At 42.5% G+C, this 27,082-nt stretch overlaps 1 protein-coding gene across 1 annotated transcript in view; it reads right to left on the reverse strand.

Annotated features, from left to right (window-relative positions):
• The window catches only part of CENPE (centromere protein E), a 66,896-nt gene that overhangs the window by 22,500 nt on the left and 17,314 nt on the right, over window positions 1-27,082 (reverse strand). Inside the window, exons 17-33 of the mRNA XM_056855829.1 lie at window positions 24,986-25,141; window positions 23,705-23,767; window positions 23,341-23,481; window positions 22,405-22,527; window positions 20,708-20,870; window positions 16,422-16,573; window positions 12,411-12,719; window positions 11,348-11,659; window positions 11,057-11,215; window positions 9,574-9,873; window positions 8,843-9,124; window positions 7,980-8,282; window positions 5,860-6,165; window positions 5,278-5,571; window positions 3,986-4,291; window positions 3,382-3,662; window positions 2,736-2,949 (exon numbers count right to left, since the gene is read on the reverse strand). Coding sequence (XP_056711807.1) covers window positions 2,736-2,949; window positions 3,382-3,662; window positions 3,986-4,291; window positions 5,278-5,571; window positions 5,860-6,165; window positions 7,980-8,282; window positions 8,843-9,124; window positions 9,574-9,873; window positions 11,057-11,215; window positions 11,348-11,659; window positions 12,411-12,719; window positions 16,422-16,573; window positions 20,708-20,870; window positions 22,405-22,527; window positions 23,341-23,481; window positions 23,705-23,767; window positions 24,986-25,141 — 3,864 coding nt within the window. The remainder of the gene's footprint in view (window positions 1-2,735; window positions 2,950-3,381; window positions 3,663-3,985; window positions 4,292-5,277; window positions 5,572-5,859; window positions 6,166-7,979; window positions 8,283-8,842; window positions 9,125-9,573; window positions 9,874-11,056; window positions 11,216-11,347; window positions 11,660-12,410; window positions 12,720-16,421; window positions 16,574-20,707; window positions 20,871-22,404; window positions 22,528-23,340; window positions 23,482-23,704; window positions 23,768-24,985; window positions 25,142-27,082) is intronic.

Here is a 27,082-nt window from a genome sequence, read left to right on the forward strand (position 1 = left end):
AATTATGAACCAGTTGTCTGACAAGAAATTTTATACAAAGCTTTCTGGTAATATTACCAATAAACTGACTAAACTTATACAAGTAGTAGTTTCTGAAGGACTTCATCTTGGCTATATTGACCAACAAGTGGCCGATTTTTTGACTGTCCCCTTTCCAAAAGTACCTACTTTTTACACACTCCCTAAGATACATAAGGAGACGCCCAGTCCCAGGGAGACCAATAGTATCATCATGCGGATCCCTACTTGAACCTATTTCCAAATATCTTGATTATTTTCTCCAGCCTTTTGTAAACCAAACTCCATCTTTTGTTTTGGATTCAAGGGATTTTTTACAACATGTAGAGCATGTCACTTTACCTGTTAACGCGGTTGTTGCCACACTAGACGTTAGTGCCTTATACACTAACGTACTGCTTGAGGAGGTCAGGAACATCATTGCTGACAAATTCGATTCCCGTAGTGATCCCTCACCCCCTACTCATTTTTTGTTACAATTGATTGATTTGACGTTCGAAAATAATTACTTTAGATTCTAATCTGAATTTTTTCCCGCAAACCAAAGGGGTCGCGATGGGCGCAGCCTGCGCCCCCACTGTTGCCAACCTGTTTATGATTGATTTTGAGTTATCTCATATTGTTCGGAATAATCCCTTTATCTCACAGATGCTTCTTTATAAACGTTATGTTGATGATTTATTTTTCTTATTTACATCTTCTGAAGCCTTTAGTGAATTCACTATGTGGTTAAATACACTAAGTGAACACCTTACCTTTACAGGAACCTGTGACTCTAATTGTATAACATTTCTGGATCTGGAAGTGTCTGTTCAGCATAATAGGGAGTTAGCAGTGAGACCATATTAAAAAGCATGGCAAAAGATTCTGGCTTGCATTATTCTTCTAACCACCCGCTGCATTTGAAAAACAATCTACCGTTTAGCCAATTTCTTCGGCTTAAGCGGAATGCTACCTGTGATAATGAGTTTAAGGTAGCAGCAGACAAAATGACTTTTGCTTTGACTAAACGTGGTTATCCTCCCCATGTCATATTGAATGCTCGTCAAAGAGCCTGCGATAAAGAACGTTCCACTTTATTTGACAAGAAGATACAACATCATAATAACACCATCTTTTGTTCCTTAACATATAGTAAACATTCACGTGAGATTCAACAAGCGATTAGAAGGCATTGGCATATCATCCAAAGCATACCAGGCTGTAGCACTTCGCCTGTTTTTGGCATGTGCAGAACCCGTTCTTTTCGGGACCATCTTGTTCATATGGACATGTTAAAATCCACACAACATTTTTCAGCTGTCGGCCATTTTAAATGTGGGAAGTGTTCTGTCTGCCCCTTCCCGTTAAAGAATTTTGCTCTACGACCACAGACTTCAAATTCCAACGCTGGCACTTTTCTAACTGTGCCACTAGTTGCGTTGTATACGCAATCATGTGCAAATGCGCGAAACTTTATATTGGCAGCACGATTCGCCAAATTAGAATTCGGATCGGCGACACAGATCGAGACTAAGGGCTCGGAATTTTGATGCCCCTCTAACCAGCCATTTCATGAAGCAGAAACACTCAGAAAATGATCTGAGATTTTTTTGTGTTGTGGGTCTATAAAGACCATCCGCTTGACTCCAAAAACGTACAGAAGGTACTACTTCAGAACGAAATGCGTTTCATTCATCTTTTTAAGTCTTTGGCCCCCAATGGTTTAAACAAAGAATTCGACTTGTCTTGTTTTTTATAGATCGTATTCCTGTTTATTTAGTCATCAGCTTTGTCCAACTGCTCACATAGTCTTTGGTTTAAAGAAGCCAAATTCTAAATAGGCTCTATTTCTTTAAATTTCCTGAAACTCTTTTTAGCATCATGTGATTTGACTTGCTCTATATTTACCTAACACTGACTTTTACAGTTAAGAGATGACTTGAGAATATTAGCAGCCCGATTTTAGTGGGAGCTAAAAGACAACTTAAAAAATTGAAAATATATATTTAAAAACTGTAAAGCTTACTTTAGAATGTAACTCACACATTACCAGTTCGTTCGTGTGACTTAAAATATAAACCTCCCAGATGGGTCACTACAAGTCTTTTGCTTTAGACTCTGAGGTAAGCTAAGTATACCATACTTATGTAACTTTGGATTACCCAAGTAGAATCATGATTATACCATTAATATTGATTTTATAGGCTGATGAAGCTATGCTTTGGTGAAAGCGCTATATGTATCCGGGATAGCGTTTCCTCTCTCCGGTCTTCATATTTGCTACTTACCTTTATGGAGCAACTCTTCCTACTTTGGATGTGAAGAATTCTTGCCTACATTTTTGGACTGACGCGGTTTCTTTGGAGATAGCCTACTAGCTTATGTTTAAATTGTTCTATTTTTTGTATATAGTTGCAACCTTTGTATTTATGTAATCACATTGTCCTTGTATTGTGTTTATGCACTTAGTCTTTAGAATACACTTTTTGCATTTTTTGAATTTATTGAATTATACTGTGTTTTTTCTAGCATCTAACTTTAACAGTATAGTGAGTTTTTCCATAGAACCTTCAGGTGGTGGCTGGAGACCTGGCAACCCTAGCATCTTCCCCCCCCCCCTCCACCTGCCGGGAGATCTACAGCTGGTATGGCCCCCGAATGATGTTATAAATATGCAAATGGCCCTTGGCGGAAAAAGGTTCCCTACCCCTGCTTTACAGCATGTTCTTGCTTACCTTTGCAGTGGTCTCTTCGAGTAGCTCTTTGAGCTTCTCTTTCTCAGTTTGAAGAGCATCCCTCTTCTGCTTCAAGTCATCCCTTTCCAGGACTAAGGATCTTCTCTCCTTGTCACCATCCTGGAGTCTCTCAGCCATTTGCAATTTCTCTCCCTCTTTAGACTCAAGCTGGGCTTCTAGAGTCCTTAGTTGCTCTGTCAGTCGTTCCACTTCCCTCCGATTCTGTTGGGCTTCACCACAGAGCTGTTCTTTTGTTTGGAGCAACTCTCTTGCCTCGACTTGTAGGTCTTGGATCTTGCCTGACAACTTTAATAGGATGAAAAAGTAAGGGTCACTCTGTGCACTCTGAAAATCCATTCCATTCAGTAGATGGAGTGAGTCCTGAGGGTTCCTTCGTTCTCTTTCATTTCCTAGTTCCTTCCTTCCTCCCTCCCCCCTCCCTCCCCCTACTAGGGTTGCCAACCTCCAGGTGGTGGTGGGAGACCTGGCAACCCTAGCATCTCCCCCCCCCCGCCGGGAGATCTACACCTGGTATGGCCCCCAAATGATATTATAAATAAGCAAATGGCCCTTGGCGGAAAAAGGTTCCCCACCCCTGCTTTACAACATGCTCTTGCTTACCTTTGCGGTGGTCTTTTCGAGTAGCTCTTTGAGCTTCTCTTTCTCAGTTTGGAGAGCATCCCTCTTCTGCTTCAAGTCATCCCTTTCCAGGACTAAGGATCGTCTCTCTTCGTCACCATCCTGGAGTCTCTCATCCATTTGCAATTTCTCTCCCTCTTTAGCCTCAAGCTGGGCTTCTAGAGTCCTCAGTTGCTCTGTCAGTCGTTCCGCTTCCCTCCAATTCTGTTGGGCTTCAAAACAGAGCTGTTCTTTCGTTTCGAGCAACTCTCTTGCCTCGACTTGTAGCTCTTGGATCTTGCTTGACAACTTTAATAGGATGAAAAAGTAAGGGTCACTCTGTGCACTCTGAAAATCCATTCCATTCAGTAGATGGAGTCCTGAGGGTTCCTTCGTTCTCTTTCATTTCCCAGTTCCTTCCTTCCTTTCTCCATCCCTCCCCCCTCCCTTCCTCTACTAGGGTTGCCAACCTCCAGGTGGTGGTGGGAGACCTGGCAACCCTAGCATCTCCCCCCCCCCCCCGCCGGGAGATCTACACCTGGTATGGCCCCCGAATGATGTTATAAGTATGCAAATGGCCCTTGGCAGGAAAAAGGTTCCCCACCCCTGCTTTACAGCATGTTCTTGCTTACCTTTGCAGTGGTCTCTTCGAGTAGCTCTTTGAGCTTCTCTTTCTCAGTTTGGAGAGCATCCCTCTTCTGCTTCAAGTCATCCCTTTCCAGGACTAAGGATCTTCTCTCCTTGTCACCATCCTGGAGTCTCTCAGCCATTTGCAATTTCTCTCCCTCTTTAGCCTCAAGCTGGGCTTCTAGAGTCCTTAGTTGCTCTGTCAGTCGTTCCACTTCCCTCCGATTCTGTTGGGCTTCACCACAGAGCTGTTCTTTCGTTTCGAGCAACTCTCTTGCCTCGACTTGCAGCTCTTGGATCTTGTTTGACAACTTGAATAGGTTGAAACAGCAACAACATTCGGCATTAATACAAAATTTAGAGTTTGTTCTGTGGCAGTTTAGGACCAGTTCTATAATTCAGTGGCTTGTTCAGAACCAGAATTCTACCTGGAATGATATCTAGAGTAAGGCCCCAAACTCTACTTTTCCATCTCCTCTCACTGTGGCCTCCTCATGACCTCATTGCTGGTGGAATCCTGAGGCTGAAGTTATATTTGGGGATCCCCTTGAATCACCTACTCTGTTACCTCCTTGCAGAGAGTCAGGATTTTAATCCAGCAGAATTTCACCCCCCAACCCCGTTGTTTATTACTCTGCAGCTGTCTCTGGGAAACAGATTTCAAACTCACTCAGGCCATCAGTAAATAAACTGGCATTTTTTGCAAAAGTCTTCAGCTCTGAATGGCATAATTATACCTACAAGGCACACTACAGTGCTTTTTATCGATGTACTTATATCTCTAGTGTAGCATCTCTTAACGTAAGGATCATGGTGTGCACTCAGAAACCCCATTCCATTCAGCGGATGGAGAGAATCCTCACAGCAAGGGTAATCCTAATTCCTCTGTAGGTAGGATGATCTTTGCCCTGACAGCTGCTTTGGCCAGTTGATAACGCTATTTTTTGGTCTGGCATTGGCTTGGGAAAGTTTCCTCTACATTTCCCAGAGAAAGGAAGCCCCAAGATTCTAAAAGAAAGTGCCTGAAACTGTTCTAAAGGAAACTGTCTCTTCCCCCATCAGGGGGTAAAACTAAAAATAATTTGCTTAACCTTGCCCGTGGAAAAGCCCATTCTAGGATGACTCTTCCATGCCATAGAAGCTGCAGACTCTCAGCTCTTTCTGTGCTTCAGCATTCTTCTGCATAGAAGGAACTGAGGATGCTTGACAGCTCTAGCCACAGTCAGCATGCCAATTTTTCCTATCTGCCTCACACCGCTATACAAAGCACAGCAACAAAACCCAAATTCTGCTTTACCATGGATTCAGTCGTTCTCATTTCTTCTTGGACTTGATCCCTCTCTAGCTGGAGATCATCCCGCTGATGCCTCAAGTTGTCTCTTTCCTGGACTAATGCTTCTTCACGCTCCCGAAGCTCCCGAGCAGCCACCATCTTGTCCGCTTCTGTTCTGCACTTGCTGGCTTTAAGTTGCTCTCTCAACTCTTCCAGTTCACTCAGTTCTTGAAGAGCTTGGCCAAGTTTTTCTTTCACAGTGACGAGCTCCTCCTCTTGAGTATTCCCTGCTTGCAATGCTTGAACATTGCTGGTCAGCTTTTTTTGGGGGGAAAAAGGACACAGGTTTGCCAGCAAAATGTTAGATTATAAACTCAGGCATTCTGCTTCATATTGTGATTACAAGATGCTTAACTGTCTGACCCACTTTACAATTTCATGATATTTAACACTGCTTTGGGGTTGTTGTACTTATCGTAGCGTCGAAAGCACTTGACTCAACTTGTGATAACAGAATTTGCATTCTAAATAAAAAATGTTGACTTTACTGAAAAATGTCTAGTGCAATGAGAGAGGCAGGGTATTCCATGCCTCCAATTAGCTTACCTTTGCGGTGGTCTCTTCAAGTAGCTCTTTGAGCTTCTCTTTCTCAGTTTGGAGAGAATCCCACTTCTTCTTCAAGTCATCCCTTTCCAGGACTAAAGATCTTCTCTCCTCATCACCATCCTGGAGTCTCTCAGCCATTTCCTGTTTCTCTCTCTCTTTAGCCTCAAGCTGGGCTTCTAGAGTCCTCAGTTGCTCTGTCAGTCGTTCCACTTCCTTCCGATTCCGTTGGGCTTCACCACAGAGCTGTTCTTTCGTTTGGAGCAACTCTCCTGCCTCGACTTGCAGCTCTTGGATCTTGCTTGACAACTTTAATAGGTTGAAAAAGCAGCAACATTAATGCAATATTATTAAACTGTTTTGTGGTGATTCAAGGCCAACCCTATTTCTCAGGGCCTTCTGGGTTTGTTCAGACCCAGAATTCTACCTGGGATTACATCTAGAGAAAGGCTCTGAACTCTGCCCTTTCCTCACCTCTCACTGGGGCATGAAGGCAACACATCCATATCCTAGAAGAAGCATGCACAAGCTAGAAGCCTCCTCATGGCCTCATTGCTGGTGGAATCCTGGGGCTGAAGTTACATTTGGGGAGTCCCCTTGCATCACCTATTCTCTTACCTCCTTGTAGAGCCAGTGCTTTTTTTTTAACCCAAACAAGTTTCTACATCCCCCAATCTCATTTATTATTTATTAAACTGCAGCAGTTTCTGGTACCCGGACAAATAACCAACACAAGGCTTCCATATACAAACAGCTGGGTTTTCCTCAAAACGTCTTCTGCTCTGAATGGCTCAGTTATACCTAGTTAGTACATCACAGTGCTCTTTATCAGTGTATTTTTACCTCTAGTGTTTCTATATTCTTCTAGCATCACTTAAGTGATCGTTGTGTGCACTCTGAAATCCTATTCCATTCAACGGATGGAAGAAGAAGAAGAGTTGGTTTTTATAGGCCGACTTTCTCTACCACTTAAGGCAGAATCAAACCTGGTTCTCCAGATCAGACTCCTTCGCTCCAAACCACTGCTCTTAACCACTACACCACGCTGGCTCTCCTGGAGTGAATCCTGAGGGCAAAGGTGCTCCTGTACATAGGATGGTCTTTGTTATGACAACTGCTCTGGCCAGTTTATGGAGGTCTTTCTCAGTTTGGCATTAGCTTGGGGGGTGAGTCTATGCTTCCCAGAGAAGGGATGCCCCAGATTCTAAATGAAAGTGCTGAAGCTGTGGTAATTGATACATGTCCAGTATGTCACCTCCCCAATCTCCTTTAGAGTGCCTTCTCCATCCTCAAGGACCACAGCCTTCAAGACCAAGGTGGCAACTAGGGCATCATAAAGGGTGCTTTCAAAGCTTCTATAGTTTTACCTAGGACTACTGCAGGAAGTCCTAGCTTCAGCCTTAAGAGGGACACACCCCTAAAGCGTGTCCAATGTAGGTGGGGCTCTCTGAGGTAGCTTCTGGGAGCCAAGTGTCACTACCCTACAGGAATGTCTCAACTGCCTTGGCCAAGTCAGGCTGAGAGCTGTGCTCTTCTTTGCAACTTCTCCCTCTATGCAACACTGAGAAAATAAGAGGAGGAACCTCCCCAGCATCATCTATTGAAGCCACAAGGAACAAGCTTGAGGAGAACACGGTTGCCCTACTTTAAGATCTTCCATGAAAGATTCAAGAAAAGAATGTCTTTCCGTTCTGGCTAGCCAAAAACCTAGAAGGAACGGATAAACTGCTAGGACCCTGAAGACCAGACCCAGACTAAATCGACTGAGCATTGCTGGGGTTCTGATGCTGTGGAGCAGGCAGGATTAAAAATGTGCTGCCTTGGTTCAGCAACAGTGGGAAAGTTTAAAAAAAAAAGAAGGAAGGAAGGAAGTTCTCTTTCCACCATCATGGGTTATACTACCAATAATAGGTTTAACGTTGCCTATAGAAAAAGCCATTCTAGGATCATACTTCCAACCCAAGGGAATCACCAGACTCTCAGCTCTTTCTATGCTTCAGTATTCTTCTGTAGAGAATGAACTGAGGGGCTTGACAGTCCTAGCCAGACTGTATGCCACCTTTTCCCTATCTGCCTAGTGCTGCTGTATGAAGCACAGCGACAGGAACCAAATTCTGATTTACCATGGATTGAGTCGCCCTCGTTTCTTCTTGGACTTGATCCCTCTCCAGCTGGAGAGCATCCCTCTGATGTCTCCAGTGGTCTCTTTCCTGCACTAGAGCTCTTAATGTTTCTTCATGCTCACGAAGCTCCTGAGCAGCTGCCATCTTGTCCACTTCCATTCTGCACTCGCTGGCTTTAAGTTGCTCTCTCAACTCTTCTAGTTCACTCTGTTTCTGACGAGTTTGGCCAAATTCTTCTTTTACGATGGGGAGCTCCTCCTCTTCAGTATTCCTTGCTTGCAACCCTTGAGTATTGCTGGTTGGCTTTTTTGGGGGGGGGGGGGGAAACACAAGTTCACCAGCAAAGTGTTAGATCGTAAACTCAGACATGCTGCTTCATTCTGAGATTACAAAATGGTTCATTGTCTGACCCGTGTTATTATTTCATGCCATTTAATAGTGCTTTGGGGTTGTTCTATCGTTTTCTAGAACTTATCAGCTTCGTTAATCCACGTGGGGATATTCATAGGGTTGCCACTGTGTTAATATCTGCCAGTATTAGACTGATGGTTGTTTTATTCTTAAATTGTTTCCTCATTTTCAAATTGGTTCAGACAGCCTCTGGCAGCTATATGGAGAAGTGGATGATAAGTGCCCCAAATAGAAGAAAAGAAAGTGTTTTCATTCTTCATGCTGCCCAGTCTGAATGCCTTTGATTTTACTAGCAAATACAGTATATACAGCAGCATGCAAAAGACTCAACATGTAATAAAAGAAGTTGTATTTTAAATACAATATGACTGTGAACTCAAGTGTCTTGTATAATGAGAGATTGAGGGCATTCTCCATTCCCCCAATAAACTTCACTTTAGTTCCTTGCTTACCTTTACGGTAATCTCTTTCTCAGTTTGGAGAGCATCCCACTTCTGCTTCAAGTCATCCCTTTCCAGGACTAGGGATCTTCTCTCCTCCTCCCCATCCCGAAGTGTCTTAGCCATTTCTAGTTTCTCTCCCTCTTTAGCCTCAAGCTGGGCTTCTAGAGTCCTCAGTTGCTCTGTCAGTTGTTCTACTTCCCTCCGATTCAGTTGGGCTTCACCATAGAGCTGTTCTTTTGTTTGGAGCAACTCTCTTGCCTCAACTTGTAGCTCTTGGATCTTGCTTGACAACTTTAATAGGATGAAAAAGTAAGAGTCACTCTGTGCACTCTGAAAACCCATTCCATTCAGTAGATGGAGTGAGTCCTTAGGGTAGTGACTCTCCTAGTCCCTTTGTAGACAGGATGATTTTTGTTCTGGCAATTGCTTTGGCCAGGTTTTGAAGCTCTTTCTTGGGCTCGCATGGGGGCGGGGAGTCTCCTCTATATTTCCCAGAGAAGGGAAGCCCCAGATTCCAAATGAAAGTACCTGAAGTCGTTCTAATGGCTTCACAGGATTTGCCATGAGCAAAACATCACCCCCCCGGTCCTTTAGAGTGTGTTCCCCATCCTCAAGGACCGGACTTCAACTCCAAGGCAACAACTGGGGCATCATAAAGGGCCGTCAAAACATTCCCACTATGTTCAGTTCACAATTGTTATGGTCTGCGGCCACTTGTAGCCTTCCACTTTCTTGCTTACCTCTGAGGTGGTGCCTTCGAGTAGCTCTTTGAGCTTCTCTTTCTCAGCATGGACAGTCTCCCACTTCTGCTGCAAGTCATCTCTTTCCAGGGTTAATAATTTTCTCTCTTCCTCACCCTGCTGAAGTCTCTCTGCCATTTCCAGTTCCTCCATCTTCTTCGCCTCCAGCTCAAACTCCAGGGCCTTCAGACGGTCAGTTTTATCCTGCGGGGCTTCCCCATAGCGCTGTTCATTCATTGTTTGGAGAAACTCTTTTTGTCCCTTCTCCTTGTCTTGCAGTTCTTGGATCTTGATGGACAGCTTTAATTGGTTAAAAAAATCATTTAGAATCAATGCTCACGGGTTCAAGACCAATACCACTTTGCTATCTTGGGACTGCTTTATCTCTCCCCCCCCTGGAAGCTTGTTCAGATCACAATCTAGAATTCTACCATAGGTGACACAGATGGGAAAATGGAGAAAGCTTCTGGCAACATCATAAGCCATATGTTTTAAAGACCATCTGGCTGCCACGCTTTAAGAGATGCAACCAAATAATATTAAATAGGAAAATAAAAACTAATTTCCCATGATGTCCTAAGCAAGGGTTTTTTTTAAAAAAAGAAAGAAGGAAAAGGTCCTGACCTGGATTGCCCAGGCTAGCCCAATCTCATCAGATGTCAGAAGCTACACTGAGTCATATCTGGCAGTTATTTGGATGGGAGACCTCCAAGGAATACCAGGGTCGTGATGCGGAGGCAGGCAAGATCAAACCACCTCTGTATGTCTCCTGCCTTGAAAACTACTACAGGGGTTGCCAAAAGTCAGCAATGACTTAATGGCACTCTCCACTACCAGAAGGAAAAGAGGGGGAAAGGAAGACCAGAGCAAGAGGGAAATCTGAGTGTTGGGGGGTGGGGAGAGTGTTGCTTCTTGTAGAGCAGGAAGTGTTTTTAAGAAGCCACATTTCTTGAATGGTCACTGGGAGATGGCATGGTAAGAAGAGAAGGGCTTTTCCACCATCGGGGGGATATGCTAAAACATGCAGGAAGTGTTCTAAGTTGTATGCAGATTTGTACCACTTCTGGTGGATTTGTTTGAAAGTATTTGTTACCAATTATATCACTTATTCAAGCAATTAAGGGGGTCAGGTTACCCTTTGATCCACTACTATGTAAGATGCTCAACTTAATATTAAGCTGTTAGGAACAAATCTACTGTTAGTCTGTGCAAAATATTAGACTTTTCTGTGTCTACAACCCAAAAATGGCTCAGGATATCATGTGGATGGATAAACTTATGGAAGAACAGTGCGCCATTAATTTTAAAAGTAATAGTTCAGGGTGGTCTTCAGCAACCTGCTGCAGAAGAAGTTGGGAGGATGTAGCGGCAGTGACTGCAGCACAGAACCAAACTGAAATCTGTCTGAAGGTCTGCTGTACAGGTGTCAAGAACTCATGGAGAGGGAGAGCCTCACCAAATGGGAATGTTACCAATATCTTACCTGGAGCTTCTGTTCGTTAATGGTGGCCTCCAAAGTTTCTTTAATACTTGCAATTTGGGAGTCTTTCTTCAAAATTGTTGCCTGCAGCTCTTTAATATTTTCCTGACACTGCTTCAGAAAGGCTTGAGAACTTCTCACTTCATTCTGTGTTTCAATGTTCTTTTACATGCAAAAGTTAGAACACAAAACGAGTTTGTGTAACATACAAGCTTTCTCACAGCGGTGCTGCAAATCTGTCTCGCTGCAAACTGGTGCTCCCCACCCCCATTTCATGCCTTCTGGTCCACTTACTATGGCCACAGTCTCTTCTATGTCATCCTTAATTTGATCTCTCTCTCTTTCAACCGCCTCCAGCATTTGCTTCAGCTCATCTCTTTCCTGGGCCAGAGCGCTTATTTCTTCTTCTCTGCCCTGAAGTCGCTGAACTACGGCCAGCCTTTCCACCTCCCCAGCCTCCGCTTTAGACTCCCAAGCCTTCAACTGATCTTTGAGCTGTTCCACGCTGTTCAGCTCCTGACGGACACAGCTGAGCTCTTCTTCCATACGGAGAAGCTTCTCCTGTTCCAGGTCCTTTGCCTGCAGCTCCTGGACCTTGCTGGACAGCTTTAAACATTCAGCGAGGGAAGCACACGTTTAGCATTCAACAGGGTTACCAGACAAACTTAATGCATGTTTTGGAGTTTTTCTCTGGACCAACATGGCTACCTACAGTCTATCAGACGCACATTTCAAAATACCGCCGCCCCCCCCGGATTGGCAATGTATTCCAGACGAGATGAGCAGAGGTGGCTTGCCATTGCTTTCCTCTCCATAGCATCCCTGCTCTTCCTCAGTGGTCTCCCATCCAAGTATCAACCCTGCTTATCTTCTGAGCTGTGATGAAGTTGGGCTAGTCTGGGCTGAAGACATGAAGCTGCCTTCTACTGACTGGAAGCATCAGTCCATCAGGGTCAGTACTGTCTAAGAATGGCAGAGGCTCTTCAGAGTCTCAGGCAGAGGCTATTTGATTTGCTACGGAAGGCAATTCAGTTTGCAATACTGCTTCTCAAAAAAAGTAATCCAAGGGGCTCTACAACAAGACTAAGAATGGGGGTTACCACACTTTGTATTCCCAGCAATGTATTAAGAGTTTGAAAATGTTATAAAAAAACATCGCTTTAAAAGGGTTTTTAGATACCACGGCTTATAAATGGTTGGAAGACGTCTTCACAGCTAAAGGGGCCAAACAAAGTGCAAACAGTATTTTTTATAACATTTTCAAACTCTTAATACATCGCTGGGAATACAAGTGCGGTAACCCCCTTACTGTATTAAAAGCATTTAGGAAAACTGAAAGGGGAAGGGATGTACACACCTCTTGCGCCATCTCACTAATGGCTGCATTGAGTTTGAGGTTTTCACCAGACTGGTTTTCTATCTGGCCTTGCAACCGTTTGTTTTCTTCTGATACAGTGGCTAGTTCCTGCTCCAGTTCATGACGTTGACACTCCAGGTCTCGAACAGCTTCATTGTCTCTTCTCACTGCTTCAGCATCTGCGAAATCCTCTTTGGACTTCAGGGCATCAGTCATTTCAAGGAGCCTTTGTCCCTTTTCAGCTACTTGAGACAACAAAGCCTCCCTTTCAGAGGTCAGGGAAGCAATCATTTCAGATTTTTCAAGAATCTGTTAGTGGAACAAACCCATATTTTAAACAGCAATTAATGTCTCAACCACCGTTTAAGATGCATTCTAAGCTGAGCAAGGAAAGGGGGCAAAGGTTATATTTAGCCTTTTAAACTAGATTTGTGTGTCTATGCTGGAAATGGAAGGCTAAACGCCCTTCCAATCAGTAGATGCCCTTTGCAAGTATGCACAGATCTCATCTTTCTCCAAGAGCATAAGAGCAAAACTAGAAAGTGTTAGAGGAAGAGCTGGTTTTTATACCCCGCTTTTTTCTACTTTAAGAAGTGTCAAAGCAGCTTACAGCCAGTCTCTTACTCTGCCCACAACAGGCATCTTGTGAAGTAAGTGGGGCTGAGAGAACTGTGGCTGGCCCAAGGTCACCCAGCAGGCTTCATGTGGAGGAGTGGGGAACTGAACCCGGTTCTCCAGATTAAAGTCTGCTGTTCTTAACCACTACACCATGCTGGCTGGCTAAATATTTTTATATATATAATTTTGAAATTATGGGATACAAAAAGGAAAAAATGGGAAAGGGGAAAAGGAATCCGTCTGCAATAGACCTAAGTAATATACATAAACACAGAGATAAAAAAAAGAAATCTTATCAATCTAGTAAGTTCATAAAACACTTAAAAATCCTTCTGCTGGGTGTATTATTATTATTATTATTGTGTGCTGCGTATGGGTTAAATCACATTAAACATTTATTACCATACTAATATGCTATCCAGTTACATATGTTTATGAACTAAGTAGAAAATAGTTGTAAAATGGTTGCCATTTATCATTAAACTGTTCTGATGATTCGTTTGCAGTAGGACTCATCCAGAAAGTCAATCTGGCCATGTTTGCATACTCAAGCATTTTATCTTTCCATTCCTCAATATCGGGTATAGATGTTTGTTTCCAGGTTCTTGCTAGTACAGTTCTTGCCGCTGTTGTAGCATATTTAGGATCAAGTTTTATTTTCATTTTAATTATGTTCTGTAATTCATGTTGAATTTTTTCCCAGTAGATTTGTATCTTTGGGCATGTCCACCAGACATGAAAGTAAGAACCGTCTTTCTGTTGACATTTCCAGCAAGCTCCTTTTTTCTCCTTTGGATTGAACATTTGAGAAATCATGTTGGGTGTCAAATACCACCTATAAAAAATTTTGTACCAATTTTTCTTGACTTCTTGACTTACAGTATATTTTAGTTCTGTGGTACAGAGTTTTTCCCAGGTTTCCATTATCATCTCTCCGAAATTTTGCATCCATTTTATCATATTCGTTTTAAGCTGCTCATCCTCTGTGTCATATTTCAAGAGTAGTTTATAGATTTTTCCTAATAAATTATCGTCATTTTTAGTCACAAGTGTTTCAAATTCCGTTAGTTCTCGGAATGAGCCGGATTGTAAACAGTCTGCTTTTAGATGGGATCTCAGTCGAAGATACGTTAACCAAGGTGTTTTTTCTATTTTGTCTTGGAGCGTTGCTAAGCTTTTGATCTCTCCCATTGAGAATACCATGTCACAGTACTTTAGTGGTGGATCGTCGTTTAAGTTAACGTCTTCCAAATAGGCCTCAGTCGGAGACATTATACAAGGCGGAGAAGGACTAATTATTTTTTTGTATTTTTTCCATATTCTGAGAATCGCTGTTTTGATGTCACAATCCTCTAAAATTTTGCCCTGTTGTGACTTTGTTGTAGAGTTCCAAAGAACTCGGTGAAAGCCCTGTTGGAGGTCTGCTCTTTCCAGTGTTAAATTTCTTTTCGTAGGACTTTTGATCCAATCTGTAAGACAAGCTGCATAATAATATAATTTAAAATTCGGTAACTCAAGCCCACCTCTCTTCTTATCATCCTGTAGAACCTTGAATCTAATTCTTGCTTTTTTGCCATTCCATACAAAACGGTTTATCTGTTTCTGCCAGGTATCTAGCGTCTTATCTGGTATATTAATTGGTAAAAACTGGAACAGAAAGTTTAACCTTGGAAGGACATTCATCTTTATAGTTGATATTCTTCCTAGCCAGGAAATATTCATCTTAGACCATCGACTCAGGTCTTTTTCTATTTCTCCCCAAGTTTTGAGATAATTCATTTTGAAGAGAGTCTTGTTGAGCGATGATATATTAATGCCTAAATATCTAGTTGAGTCTGTTATTTGGCATCCGGTAAATTCTTTAATGAAGACATCTTCATCTTTAGTGGTGTTAAACGCCAATATTTTTGTCTTTGTTTTGTTTAATTTATAGCCCGAATATTTAGAAAATTCCATAATATGATGTTGCATGTAGGGAATGCTGTCCATTGGATTTCGACAAATTAATACAACATCATCTGCATAACTTTTAATTTTGTGTTCTTCTTTTCCAAATTTAAGTCCCTTGATGTTGGGATCGTTCCTTATGTAGTTCGCCAAAACTTCCATTGATAAGTCAAACAGCAGAGGTGAAAGTGGACAGCCTTGTCTAGTGCCTTTTGAAATGTTAAAGTCTGATGTTAGAGAACCATTAACTAAAAGTCGTGCCTTCTGAGTTGAATATATTGAGTTAAATACTTTTAAAAAGATTTCCCCGCAGCCCATTTGCTCTAACGTCTTCGAGATAAAATGCCAAGAAACATTATCAAAGGCTTTTTCTGCATCAAGAAAAATCATGGCTGTCTTCAGTGACTTTGACTTAATATACTTAATTGCGCTAAGAACCAGTCTTACATTGTCTTTCATTAGCCTCTTAGGAATGAACCCTGTTTGGTCGGGATGGACCAATTTAGTGATGCATCTTTGAAGTCTTTTGGTTAATATAGAAAGAAATAGTTTGTAATCGACATTCAGCAGAGATATTGGTCTGTATGCCTGAGGAAGATAAAGATCAGTGCCTTCCTTCGGAAGTAGAGAGATGTGTGCCTCTTGCCAGGACCTTGGGATTTGATTGTTTTCCAAGACATCATTGAATAAGGATAACAAAACAGGTGTGAGTTGTTGTTCATAACGCTTGTAGAACTTCGGGGTTATTCCATCTGGTCCTGAAGCTTTGTCAGGTTTCAAGTTGTTTATAGCATCTACGTTTTCTTGTGTGGTTATCTTTTGGTTAAGACTTTCCTGTTCTTCCTCCGAGAGCTTGGGCAGTTTGGCTTGTAGTAGATACTCTTGGAGTCCTTGTTCATTTAAAGCATCTTTTGCGTAAAGTTGTGTATAATAATCTGTATAATAATCTGTCTTAATATTTTTAATATCCAAAATGGCACTTTAAGGCAGGTCAGGCAGAGATATGGTGATGGGCCCATTGAGCTTTCATGGCCAAGGATTTGAACGCAGCTCTCTTTACTCCCAAGTCCCCCCACATCAATCACTGTTGGTTCCCCCCCTTCATGCCCCCCATCCTGAAAGCAACCTTTCTTTTTTGCAGCACTTGGCCCTGTTTTCAGAGGGCAGAATCTCCTCTGCCCTATAAATATCCAGCTCTCCTTTTCAAGAAGTTATTCAAGAAGTTATTGAAGAATGCTAATTTTATTAAACGACTAGGAGACAACGGTTTGCACTGCCTGGAGTATTTACTACCTCTGTTCTAGAAGCACACTCTGTGCCCACTGGAGCTAAGAACATTAACATGCTCAGGAAAAGTGTTTCAGAAAGTGTCTGCTTGACTACAGAAAGCCCCGTCACAGGAAACAGTATGGACATTCCACTATTGTTAGTAGCATATTTTTTTACCTCCTTGTGCAAGATTTCGAGGTCAGGTTTCAGGCCAGTTTCTGACAATACAGCCACTTCTTTTCTTAAAGAGACGTTCTCTGCTAGAGCTTTACTCAATTCATTTTTTAAATGTGCTATTTGTTCATCTAGCTCCACAGATGACTGGTTGCCTGTTGGGGGAAAAAAGCTTCAATGAATAAGGACAAGAGACCCTGGAAAGCTTTGAATTAACATGAGCAATTTCTCCCAGTCTATTAAAATGTTCTTTGTTCAACATAGCTATCGTCCTGAAATAACATTCTAAAACAGGCACCTTTTCTATTTGGCTATGAGGCCCGGTTGCCAAGAAGCCAGCCACCTCGAAGGCACCCCCTCGGCATCCTTCGTACTTCATTTTTGCCACTTGCAAAGGCCTCCTATATAGTCATAATCCCACCTATTCTCCTCCTTTAGCCCCTGATGCTATACATATTGGCTGTAAAGCTTATTGATTTCTATTTGGACGTTTGGTTTAGTGACGCCCCCCCCAACTTCAAAATCTCCAGAGGTTGACTTTCGAGACCAACATGGAAGAGAATGAAGAGAAAAATATAAGCCATCAACCCCAGCCCCTTCAAGGTCACATTAAGAGCATCTTCTTCCAGTAGTCACACGGCTGAGTTTGATGACAGTCGATCTCTGGTGTTGCCTTTTATCTAATGTCAGTTGCCAGGCAGCCATCTGTCGGTTATACCACCAGTTAAGGCGGCCTGCTTGGCATCGGCCAGAGCCTGGGCCTTTTTCATCGCAGCTCCAGCTCTGTGGAATGGGCTCCCTGAAGAGGGGAGGGGCCCCCTCCTTGGAGATCTTCAGGAGTTTTAAACAAAGGTTTATGGTTCACAGTACTTATAGAATAGAATCATAGAGTTGGAAGGGACCACCAGGGTCATCGAGTCCAACCCCCTGAACAATGCAGGACATTCAAAACTACCTCCCCCCCTCACACCCTTAGTGACCAGAAGATGGCCAAGATGCCCTCCCTCTCATCATCTGCCTAAGGTCACAGAATCAGCATTGCTGACAGATGGCCATCTAACCTCTTCTTAAAAACCTCCAGGGAAGGAGAGCTTACCACCTCCTGAGGAAGCCTGTTCCACTGAGGAACCGCTCTTTTAGAAAATTCTTCCTAATGTCTAGACAGAAACTCTTTTGATTTACCGTATTTTCGCTTCATAGCACGCACCTGACCATAACATGCCCCCCCCAGCTGGCCGTCGGGGCGGGGAAAGCCGGCTCGCGCTGGAACGTGAGCCGGCTCTGTGCGCCCCGCCCGCCTCCCAGCTGGGAGGCCGGTGGGGAAAGCCGGCTTGCGTCGTTCCAGTGTGCCCAGCCGGCTGTGCGTCCCAGGGCGCACAGAGCCAGCTGGGCGCGCTGGAACGGGGCGCACAGAGCCGGCTCGCGTCGTTCCAGCGCGCCCAGCCGGCTCTGTGCGCACATTCGCTCCATAACACGCACAGACATTTCCCTTCACTTTTGAGGAGGAAAAAAGTGTGTGTTATGGAGCGAAAAATATGGTAATTTCAACCAGTTGGTTTTGGTTCGGCCTTTTTGGGCAACAGAAAACAACTCAGCACCATCCTCTATATGACAGCCCCTCAAATACTTGAACATGGTTATCATATCCCCTCTCAGTCTTCTCCTCTGCAGGCTAAACATACCCAGCTCCTTCAACCTTTCCTCATAGAACTTGGTCTCCAGACCCCTCACCATCTTTGTTGCCCTCCTCTGGACACGTTCCAGCTTGTCTACATCTTTCTTAAATTGTGGTGCCCAAAACTGAACACAATACTGTAGGTGAGGTCTAACCAGAGCAAAGCAATACCATCACTTCGCGTGATCTGGACACTATACTTCTGTTGATGCAGGAAAAGTTTTCAAACAAATAATCAAACAGTCCGACCTTGAGCATTTAGAAAGGATGGATCTGATCACTAAGAGCCAGCAAGGGTTTTTCAAGAATAAGTCATGTCAGACTAATCTTATCTCCTTTTTTGAGAAAGTTACTACCTTGCTGGATCAGGGGAATACTGTAGGCATAGTTTATTTAGATTTCAGTAAAGCTTTTGGTAAGGTTTCACATAGTATTCTAGTTGGCAAATTGGGAAAATGTGGTTTAGATCCTATTATTGTTAGGTGGGTCTGCAACTGGTTGACAGATCGTACCCAAAGAGTTAATGGTTCCTCATCCACTTGGAGAGAAGTGACTAGTGGAGTTCCTCAGGGATCTGTGCTGGGCCCTGTGTTGTTCAACATCTTTATAAATAATTTGGATGAAGGAATAGAGAGGATGCTTATTAAATTTGCAGATGATACTAAATTGGGAGGGGTAGCAAATACAGTAGAAGACAGAGCCAAGATGCAGGATGATCTTGACAGGCTGGAGAAGTGGGCTAGAACTTATAAAATGCACTTCAGCAAAGACAAATGTAAAGTTCTGCATTTAGGTAGGAAAAACCAAATGCATAATTATAGGATGGGGGAGACTTGTCTGAGCAGTAGTGTGTGTGAAGAGGATCTTGGGGTCTTCGTAGACCGAACACTGAACTTGAGTCAGCAGTGTGATCTGGTAGCTAAAAAGGCAAATGCGGTTTTGGGCTGCATCAACAGAAGTAGTGTCTACTTTTCCTCAGTCTTTTCTCGTGAGGGAAGTGGTGCTCAACATAGCATAAACAGAACATGTGATGAGGGAAGTGATTTGCAGCCTAGAATTGGCATTGGGGTAGTGCATAAACACCTGGGTTTCTTTAAATGAAACAAAATCCTCTGGGCCAGATGAATTGCACCCAAGGGTACTCAAAGAATTTGCAAATATAATTTCTGAACCTCTGTCCATTATTTTTGAAAAGTCTTGGCAAACAGGTGAGGTAACAGAAGATTGGATGTGGGCAAATGTTGTCCCCATCTTCAAGAAGGGGAAAAAGGAGGATCCGGGTAACTACCGACCCATCAGCTTGTATTTCATTTTTAAGAAACTCCCACCCTTCTCCTTAAGTATTTTTGACCGTAAGATTCTACCTAGAATAAGTTTAAAAGAGCAAATTTTAACGAACTTAAAGTCCAACCTATATGTTTGACTATGTACAGGTTTTCCTTTCCCCAAGATAGTAAATTCTAAGAGTATGTGGTCACTGCTACCCAGGGTGCCTACTACTTTAACCTCATCGACCAGTTCTTCCCTGTTGGTGAGAATCAAGTCTAAGATAGCAGATCCCCTTGTTTCCCTGTCCACTTTCTGGAATAGGAAGTTGTTAGCAAGACAAGTCAGGAATTTATTGGATCTTGCATTTTTAGCAGCGTTGGACTTCCAACAGATATCCGGGTAATTAAAGTCTCCCATGACCACCATGTCCCGTTTCTTTGAGAACTTGGGTGATCTGGTCTAGGAGCGTCCCATCCAAGTCCTCTGCCTGGTCTGGTGGTCGATAGCAGACCCCCACCATTATATCACTATTATTTCTTATTCCTTTTATGTTTACCCATAGAGTCTCGACTGCACTATGCTCAGATTCATGTACTTCTTCACAAGTGTACACATCTTTGACATACAGTGCTACTCCTCCCCCCTTCCTTATCTGTCTATCCCTTTTAAACAAGTTGTACCCCTCAATCTTAATATTCCAACCATAAGTGTCGTCCCACCAAGTTTCAGTAATGCCTATTAGGTCAAAATCCCCTTCCTGTATTAGGGCTTCAAGTTCTTCCTGCTTGTTTCCCATACTCTGCGCATTAGTGTACAGACATCAGAATCTGTGGTTTATGTGCCCCGTGGTTTTCGTTTCTGTACTTATCTGTGAGTTTATGCTTCCTTGCATACATGCCACTCCCTGCAAATCTTTATTGTTCTCGTCTCCAGGTATTGTCAGCATGCAAGGCTTTAAGTTGTTGTCTCGCTCCCCCATAGGATTTAGTTTAAAGCCCTCCTGATCAGGTTTGCAAGGCTCTCACCAAACACATTTTTTCCTACCCTTGTGAAGTGTAAACCATCCCAACAGAAGAGCTTCTTCTTGAAAGCGTAAGCCATGGTCCAGAAATCCAAACCTTTCTTGACGACACACAGACTCTACTAGGGTAGGTAACTCTGGGGAACCACGCTGGCTCTTGCAGTGGGGTGGGCATGTGGGGGGGGGGGGAGAAGCTGTATATCATGCCCAGTTTTAAATGGGGGGGGGGGGAGAAGAGGCAATATTCTGCTACCGGATGTTATGAACATGACACAGCAAGTATTTGCAAGACATTCTGGTTGACAGTACCTTCTGGAACTTTACCCTCCAGGAGAGAAGTCAGCTTTGTATTTTGTTGAAAGTAATATTGCAGTTCTTTCTGCAAGTCGGACTGCATTTTTTTGTATGTGACTTTGCCTGCTTCTAACTGGCTCCTGTAACATTCAACATCTTTTCCCATGCGGTTGCAATCATCCAAGAGTTGGTCCTACACGGGAACATGTTTTTTTAAAAAATGCCATTACTCCATGCACTTACATGTTGGAACAATGCCTTAGGCACAACAATGCTTTTTGAAGCTGCAGGCACTTGTGTAAGTTTTGAGACCTGGTAGTCGTGGCCACTGCAAGAGGGCCAAGACGATCACAAAATATTGGGGGGTGGTGGGGAGACACACACACTCGGCTTAGAACCGTCAACAGAGACCGCTGCTTCTGAATGGCTCATCTCTGCAGAGGAAGTGTGATGCCTTGTGGGCTTCGTGAAGCACCTTCTGCACCGAGGCAGTGAAGGTAAGCAGAAGCCAGCTCCTTGCTCTGGAGGAAAAAAGACCCGGCTTGATTTTGTTTTTCCAAAGCTCATTGCACATCCAAACAAAACACCATGGAGCACAGACTAATTGCTAAAGGTTTTATTATTTATAGTCTGTTTATCACTGAGCCCCAAGGCAGATTACACAGTGCAAGTCAATACCATGAACAGGATGAAGCATCCAATAAGCAATACAATAGGATTAGGAGTGCAGCAATCTAATTGAGTCATTCTAGGCTGCTACACCAGTAGCTCTCAACTGCATCAAGTGGTTGGTCTTTACTGTCTGCCCTTCAATCAGACGTCTAGTCTCTGAAATCTGCAAAACAGCCCCAGTCAGCTCATTAAATTATTCTGCATAATAAACAAGGAAATATACGCTGTCACACATATACCTCTCACACATATGTAGTACTGCTGTTTTTCCAATGTGTGTAGGTGCTGTTGTGATTAATACAAATCCATTTAAAGGTATTACTGAAGTCATAGCAGCTTTCTGTCATTATGCGTTTTCTAGATCAGGGTCCCCAACCCATGTGAGCCTGTAGGACACCTTTGGAATTCTTATATGGCTTTGGGGTGCGGCCACACAATGGCTACTGCAGGAGGTGAAGCCAACCACAAAATGGCTGCCACAGCTTACCATTTGGGCACACAGTGAGGATCCTTGTGCTGTAATAGCAGCTGATGTACAAACAACATTTTATAAGTGTTCCAGATCAACGGATGCTAACGGTACAACTACTGTCATGCAGAGATCCATGGAATTTTATTTTTTATTTTGAAAAAGAGTCCTCATACTTGAAACAGTTCAGAACCCCTGGCTTAAGATGATAGCAAGCTTGTAAGCAAGTGCCAAAGTAACTATTCTTCAACCTTGGTTGGGCACCACCCCACTTTATTGCACTCCAAAATAGTCAAAGACAAAAGGCAAACTCCCATCTGACTCAAGCCAAGAGGATAGTCAGGGTATAGTTTAATACACAGACCTAATTCCAATATATTTAGGTTTGTGGTTCTTCCTCTATGCATATAGTAAGTACTTTGTAGGAGGCCAGAACTACCCTGTCCTCCCCAAAATTCAATACCAAGGAACACAGTAAAGAGACCACTTCCCTCCAGCCCTACCAAAGGTTTCTTTTTCTGGTGTAAAGCAAAGAGACTTTTATACAGTTCTAGGTACATTAATGAAATGCTACTAGAAGACTCACGATTCTCTCTTTCAGTTGTAGATTTTCACTCCGGAGGAAAGCTGATTCCTTCTTGGCATCTATGGCTACTATTTCAGCATCATTGAGAGACTGTTTCATTTCATCCATCGCTTGACTTGTTCCCTAGAAAAATTAAATAGGGGTAAGATATTCACATGCAAAAATTCCAGGAATCAAGGAGGGCAAATGAAACTGGTTAAATACAATTCTGTGAGTTTGGCAGGCCCTAGATCTAAGCACATTTTCACAGCTAAAAAATCATGTATTCCTATAAACTATTGTTTAAGAGACAGGAACCACTTAGAGATGTGATAGGAGGGGAAATGCTGGAAAGATATTCCCTGTCCCTGGAAGACTTTTTTCAATTTTGGAGAGCACTGAAAAAAAAGCTTCATCTTGTGGAATGAGTGAAATGCTTTTTATGTTAAGGTTTTACTCGTCCCTTGTATGTACCTATGTGATGTTGGTTTTCAAACTAGATTTTGGGCAACCTTGTTGCAACACTACAGCTGGTCAGGATTCGTCAGAGATGGTGGCGGTATTATTATAACATGACTGGGTGGGTGGAACACAGAGACAGTTGTGAATCACAACTGATATCCCCCAGCAACCCATTAGCCAGTGGTGAGAGTTGAGTGCTGTTGGTTCAGACAGGGCAACAGTGAGGCCCCAAAAGGCCTAGCCATAGCCCCATGAGAAGTCAGCCTGCATCTTAAAATGCTTTACGGAATCTTACGTAATATGGAGTGGCTCCAGACAGGCAGAAACTATTCATAGACATGCCAACTAGAAAGGGGTTCCCAGAAGGAAGGCAGTTTGAAAATGGTTCTTCTTTGGGGAACTCAAAAATCTAAGCCCTTCCGGCAAAAAACCGGCTCTAAATTCCCGGACACAGTGGCGATGTTCCAGTTCATTCAGCTACTCATTCACACTCACCACTAGGGATGCATCTATGTTCCCGCCGCCTGTCTTCCGAGACTCTTCCAAAAGGCTATTTAATTCAATTATCTGTTTTTCTAAAGCATTTATTCTGTTTTCTTTTTCCTCGAGACGTAATTCATTTGACTTCAAGTTATCCTGTAAAGCAAATAAGAGTAACCGCAAATGCTAGAAAACAGACCATAAGATACCACGTTCAGCTTCCTGGTTTAACTGCGTTTCCCGTGTCTATCTAGAGTTACGCGATAATGGAAACAGACCAAAGTGATTTGCTAGCCAACTGGGGAGAGGGTGTGTGTGTGTCTCCATGAGTAACATGCTCATTCAATTGTTACATGCAAAGCCGCCACCACCAGCTCACCTGGAGATCTTGATTGCGTACAATTACAGCCTTTAAGTTGGAAATTTCATGCATTAGTTGCATCTGTGAAGCAATTGAAGCAAAAAATCATACATGCCATTAGGAAGCACACTTCCAGCAGTTCGCTGCACCCCAAAAGCAAGGGAGGTCGGCACAGCTCCCCTTCGGATCCACCGCACCATTTGGAAATTTAAAAGTAAGGAAAGCTGCGACTATGGGAAAAGACAGCTCACGGTGGAAAGGAGTGCGAGGAAACCAAATGTGTAACAGCTCGATATCAACACAGTTTACCACTCCTCAGCCCTTTAGAAAGTAAGGGCAGAATGAAGTATCGATACAGAATGGTAGTTTCAGGAGGGTAGCCATGTTGGTATGCAGTGGAAGAGCTAGATTAGAGTCCAGTAGCATCTTAGAGACAAACAAGAGTTTCAAAGAATCAGAGTTGGAAGGGACCACCAGCGTCACCTAGTCCAACCCCCTGCACAATGCAGGAAATTCACAACTGCCTCCCTCCACACCCCCAGTGACCCCTACTCCATGCCCAGAAGATGGCCAAGATGCCCTCCCTCTCATCATCTGCCTAAGGTCATATAATCATACATGCCATTAGGGTATAAGCTTCCCCTCTTTTTATTTTCAAAAGAATAAAGGAGTGCACATAAAAATAAAAGGTATGGGGGGAAATAGGGGATTGCAATAATGCATCAAAATATTACATCTGCTGTTCAATTATATAAGAAAAAAGTATACACACTGGGCGGGAATATGTCTTTTATCCCAATTTAACCTCTAACATTCTAAAATGTGATATATAGAAATATATATAGAAATAGAGAATAAATATATCTATATACACACACACAAAACAAAAATACCCTTAAAAACACATTTTTAATATCTATCCACGTTGAACTCCTCATAACTCATGCTGTTTTCACATAAGCTTAATAAAGCCTCAAATGTAAGAGTTTCAGGGTTTAAGCTTTCAAGAGTCAAAATACCTTGGTCACCAGACGAAGGGATCTTTGACTCTTTGAAAGCTGGCAGCCAGAAGATCTTGTTGGCCTCCAAGGTACTACTAGACTCTAATCAAGCTCTGATGCAGGGTGGTGTTACGTACAAGGAGAACAATTCTATACACGCAGTTTGCATCAGTTATGGCTTCGTACTGAGGTAAGGCAATGCTGCTGAAAAATCAGCCCTGTATTTTCAGAGAAGACAGACATTTCTACACAAAACATTTAAACAAGAGTCTCACTAGGTCTAATTCCATCTTCTTACCTCATGCTGCTGTAAGGCTTCCCTTTCGAGAACTATAAATTCATTTGTTTCTATCTTTTCAGTCAGCTCTCGTACTTCTTGTGACAGCTGTTCTTTTTCTAACTGTACGGTCACCAGTTCTGCTTGGGTAGCTTGTTGTTTAGTTATAGCACTGTCCTATGCAGTTTTAAAAAAGCAAAACTAGAGTAAGAGGTGTGACGGGCTATGACATAATCATGGTATTCTGTGAACATGTGCAGAATTAATTCCATATAGAGCTTAAACACATCATGCAAACTGAGCCACTACAGAGGTTTGTGTAATGTATAATGAAAGTCTGTGTCATGCTGACAGGCTAGCTCTGTGTCATGCTGACAGGCTAGCTCTATCGAAGCTAACTACTAAAGTTACTCTGGCATTGTCCTTGAAGGGGCAGCGCAGGGTACCTTCCCTTATCTGTCCATAAAGTGTGCAAAAGTCACCTCAAAGGCAGAACACTTGTCCTTTTCAAGGTCTTAAAATATCTTAATGTACTAAGAGTGCATTAATAGCTGAAATTGTGCTTATTATAGCTTAAAGGCATTAAAGTTCTCTCAAAGATAAGAGTAACAAGCTTACTTGCTCTTCTGTAATCTGCCCAAGGCTGTCAGTTACTAAAAGATGTTACAAAGGGACAAATGTAAACAATAATTGTGTTTCATGAGTTATATAGTTAAGCGTTGTGCTACAGATTTCTAAGTAGTCTCATTTAATGCGTATTGTCCTAACGAAGAGGATGGTATAGAAATTAAATATGTAACATGATAATGTAACTCAGAAATGAGTGTTTATACTTTAAGCAAAGATGAGTGAAAGGGAAGGAAGTCCATATTTGGACATAAGATATCAGAAGACATGAGCAGCTGCCCACTAAGCCAGTTCAGCACTGCTCCTGACATCTGATAAGAGGAAATAAAGGTACCCTCTCGAAGGATAAGAAAGAGGGGATAAAGGAGCCTTCTTCACTCTTAATGGGTCTAGAAATAGTATAAATACAGCTACAATACTGCCAGTACTTTAGAGTGCTATGACTGGCAGACTGCAGCTGTCTGATGTAGTACTTCTCCATCTCAAACGGCTTGAGATGTAAAACATTGAAACTCTGATCCTTGCGTAGGACAGCAGTTCTCTAAGGTATCTTGAAGTATCAAGATCTGGATATTTCAACATATCTTACTTACAGTCTTCTTGTGAGACTGCTCTATTCCTAGAAGAGGATAGAGACCCTTAGAATTCCTATTCTTTGAATGGGAATCTAAGTGCAGTGATCTTTCCATGTATTGGAACACTGAGAGTCCATTGTATTTATGGATTCTTACAAACTAAGCCTATTTGGCTTACCAATGCTAAGAAGCATCCTGAATACAGGGCTAATAGCTAGACCTCTGAGATTGTGTCAGAACATCCTCTACTTAACAGAGGGACTTCTGAACCTCCTCAGAGCAAGAGACCAGAGAAGGGAAAGGAGAATCTCTGTACTCTGTGAGATATGCACAATGCACATACACAGATTGGCACAGTCAAAGAGACTGTAAACAGCTTTAAGCTAACACATAGTATTTATACACTCAGCATTGCTGTCTAAAACTAGAAAGAGCATGCATAGCATGTACATAGAAAATGCCTGATCTTAATGATTATCAGTTAAGAATATTAATAGAAGTCTTTAAAGGATTCAAGACTTAGCAAGTACAGATACTCTGGGATAACTTCATATGTTCTCATAGAGCTTAGACTCTTAAAGGACTCCAGATGACACAGATGACACAGCAAGGTATAGTGTGTCTTCTGTACAGAAATGTTATGATGTTTTGAATGATTTAAGTTAGGATGCTTCTAACCAAATCTTTCTCCAAAGAATTAACCATATTTTGACAGGATTTCTGTAACCTTATATTCTGAATGAAGGTGCATTGCACTAAGGATACTTTATGAGTATATTCTGACTAAAATACTCCTTTATGGAGGCATAAAGAATGTGAATGATTACTTGCTACATAAACATGTTTAAGACTAATGGTGTCTATCCTTATATGATATTTTATGGCTTTGCAACTAAAAAGCATATATTATATAATG

This window comes from Euleptes europaea, chromosome 9, assembly GCF_029931775.1.
Source record: "Euleptes europaea isolate rEulEur1 chromosome 9, rEulEur1.hap1, whole genome shotgun sequence".
NCBI lineage: Eukaryota > Metazoa > Chordata > Lepidosauria > Squamata > Sphaerodactylidae > Euleptes > Euleptes europaea.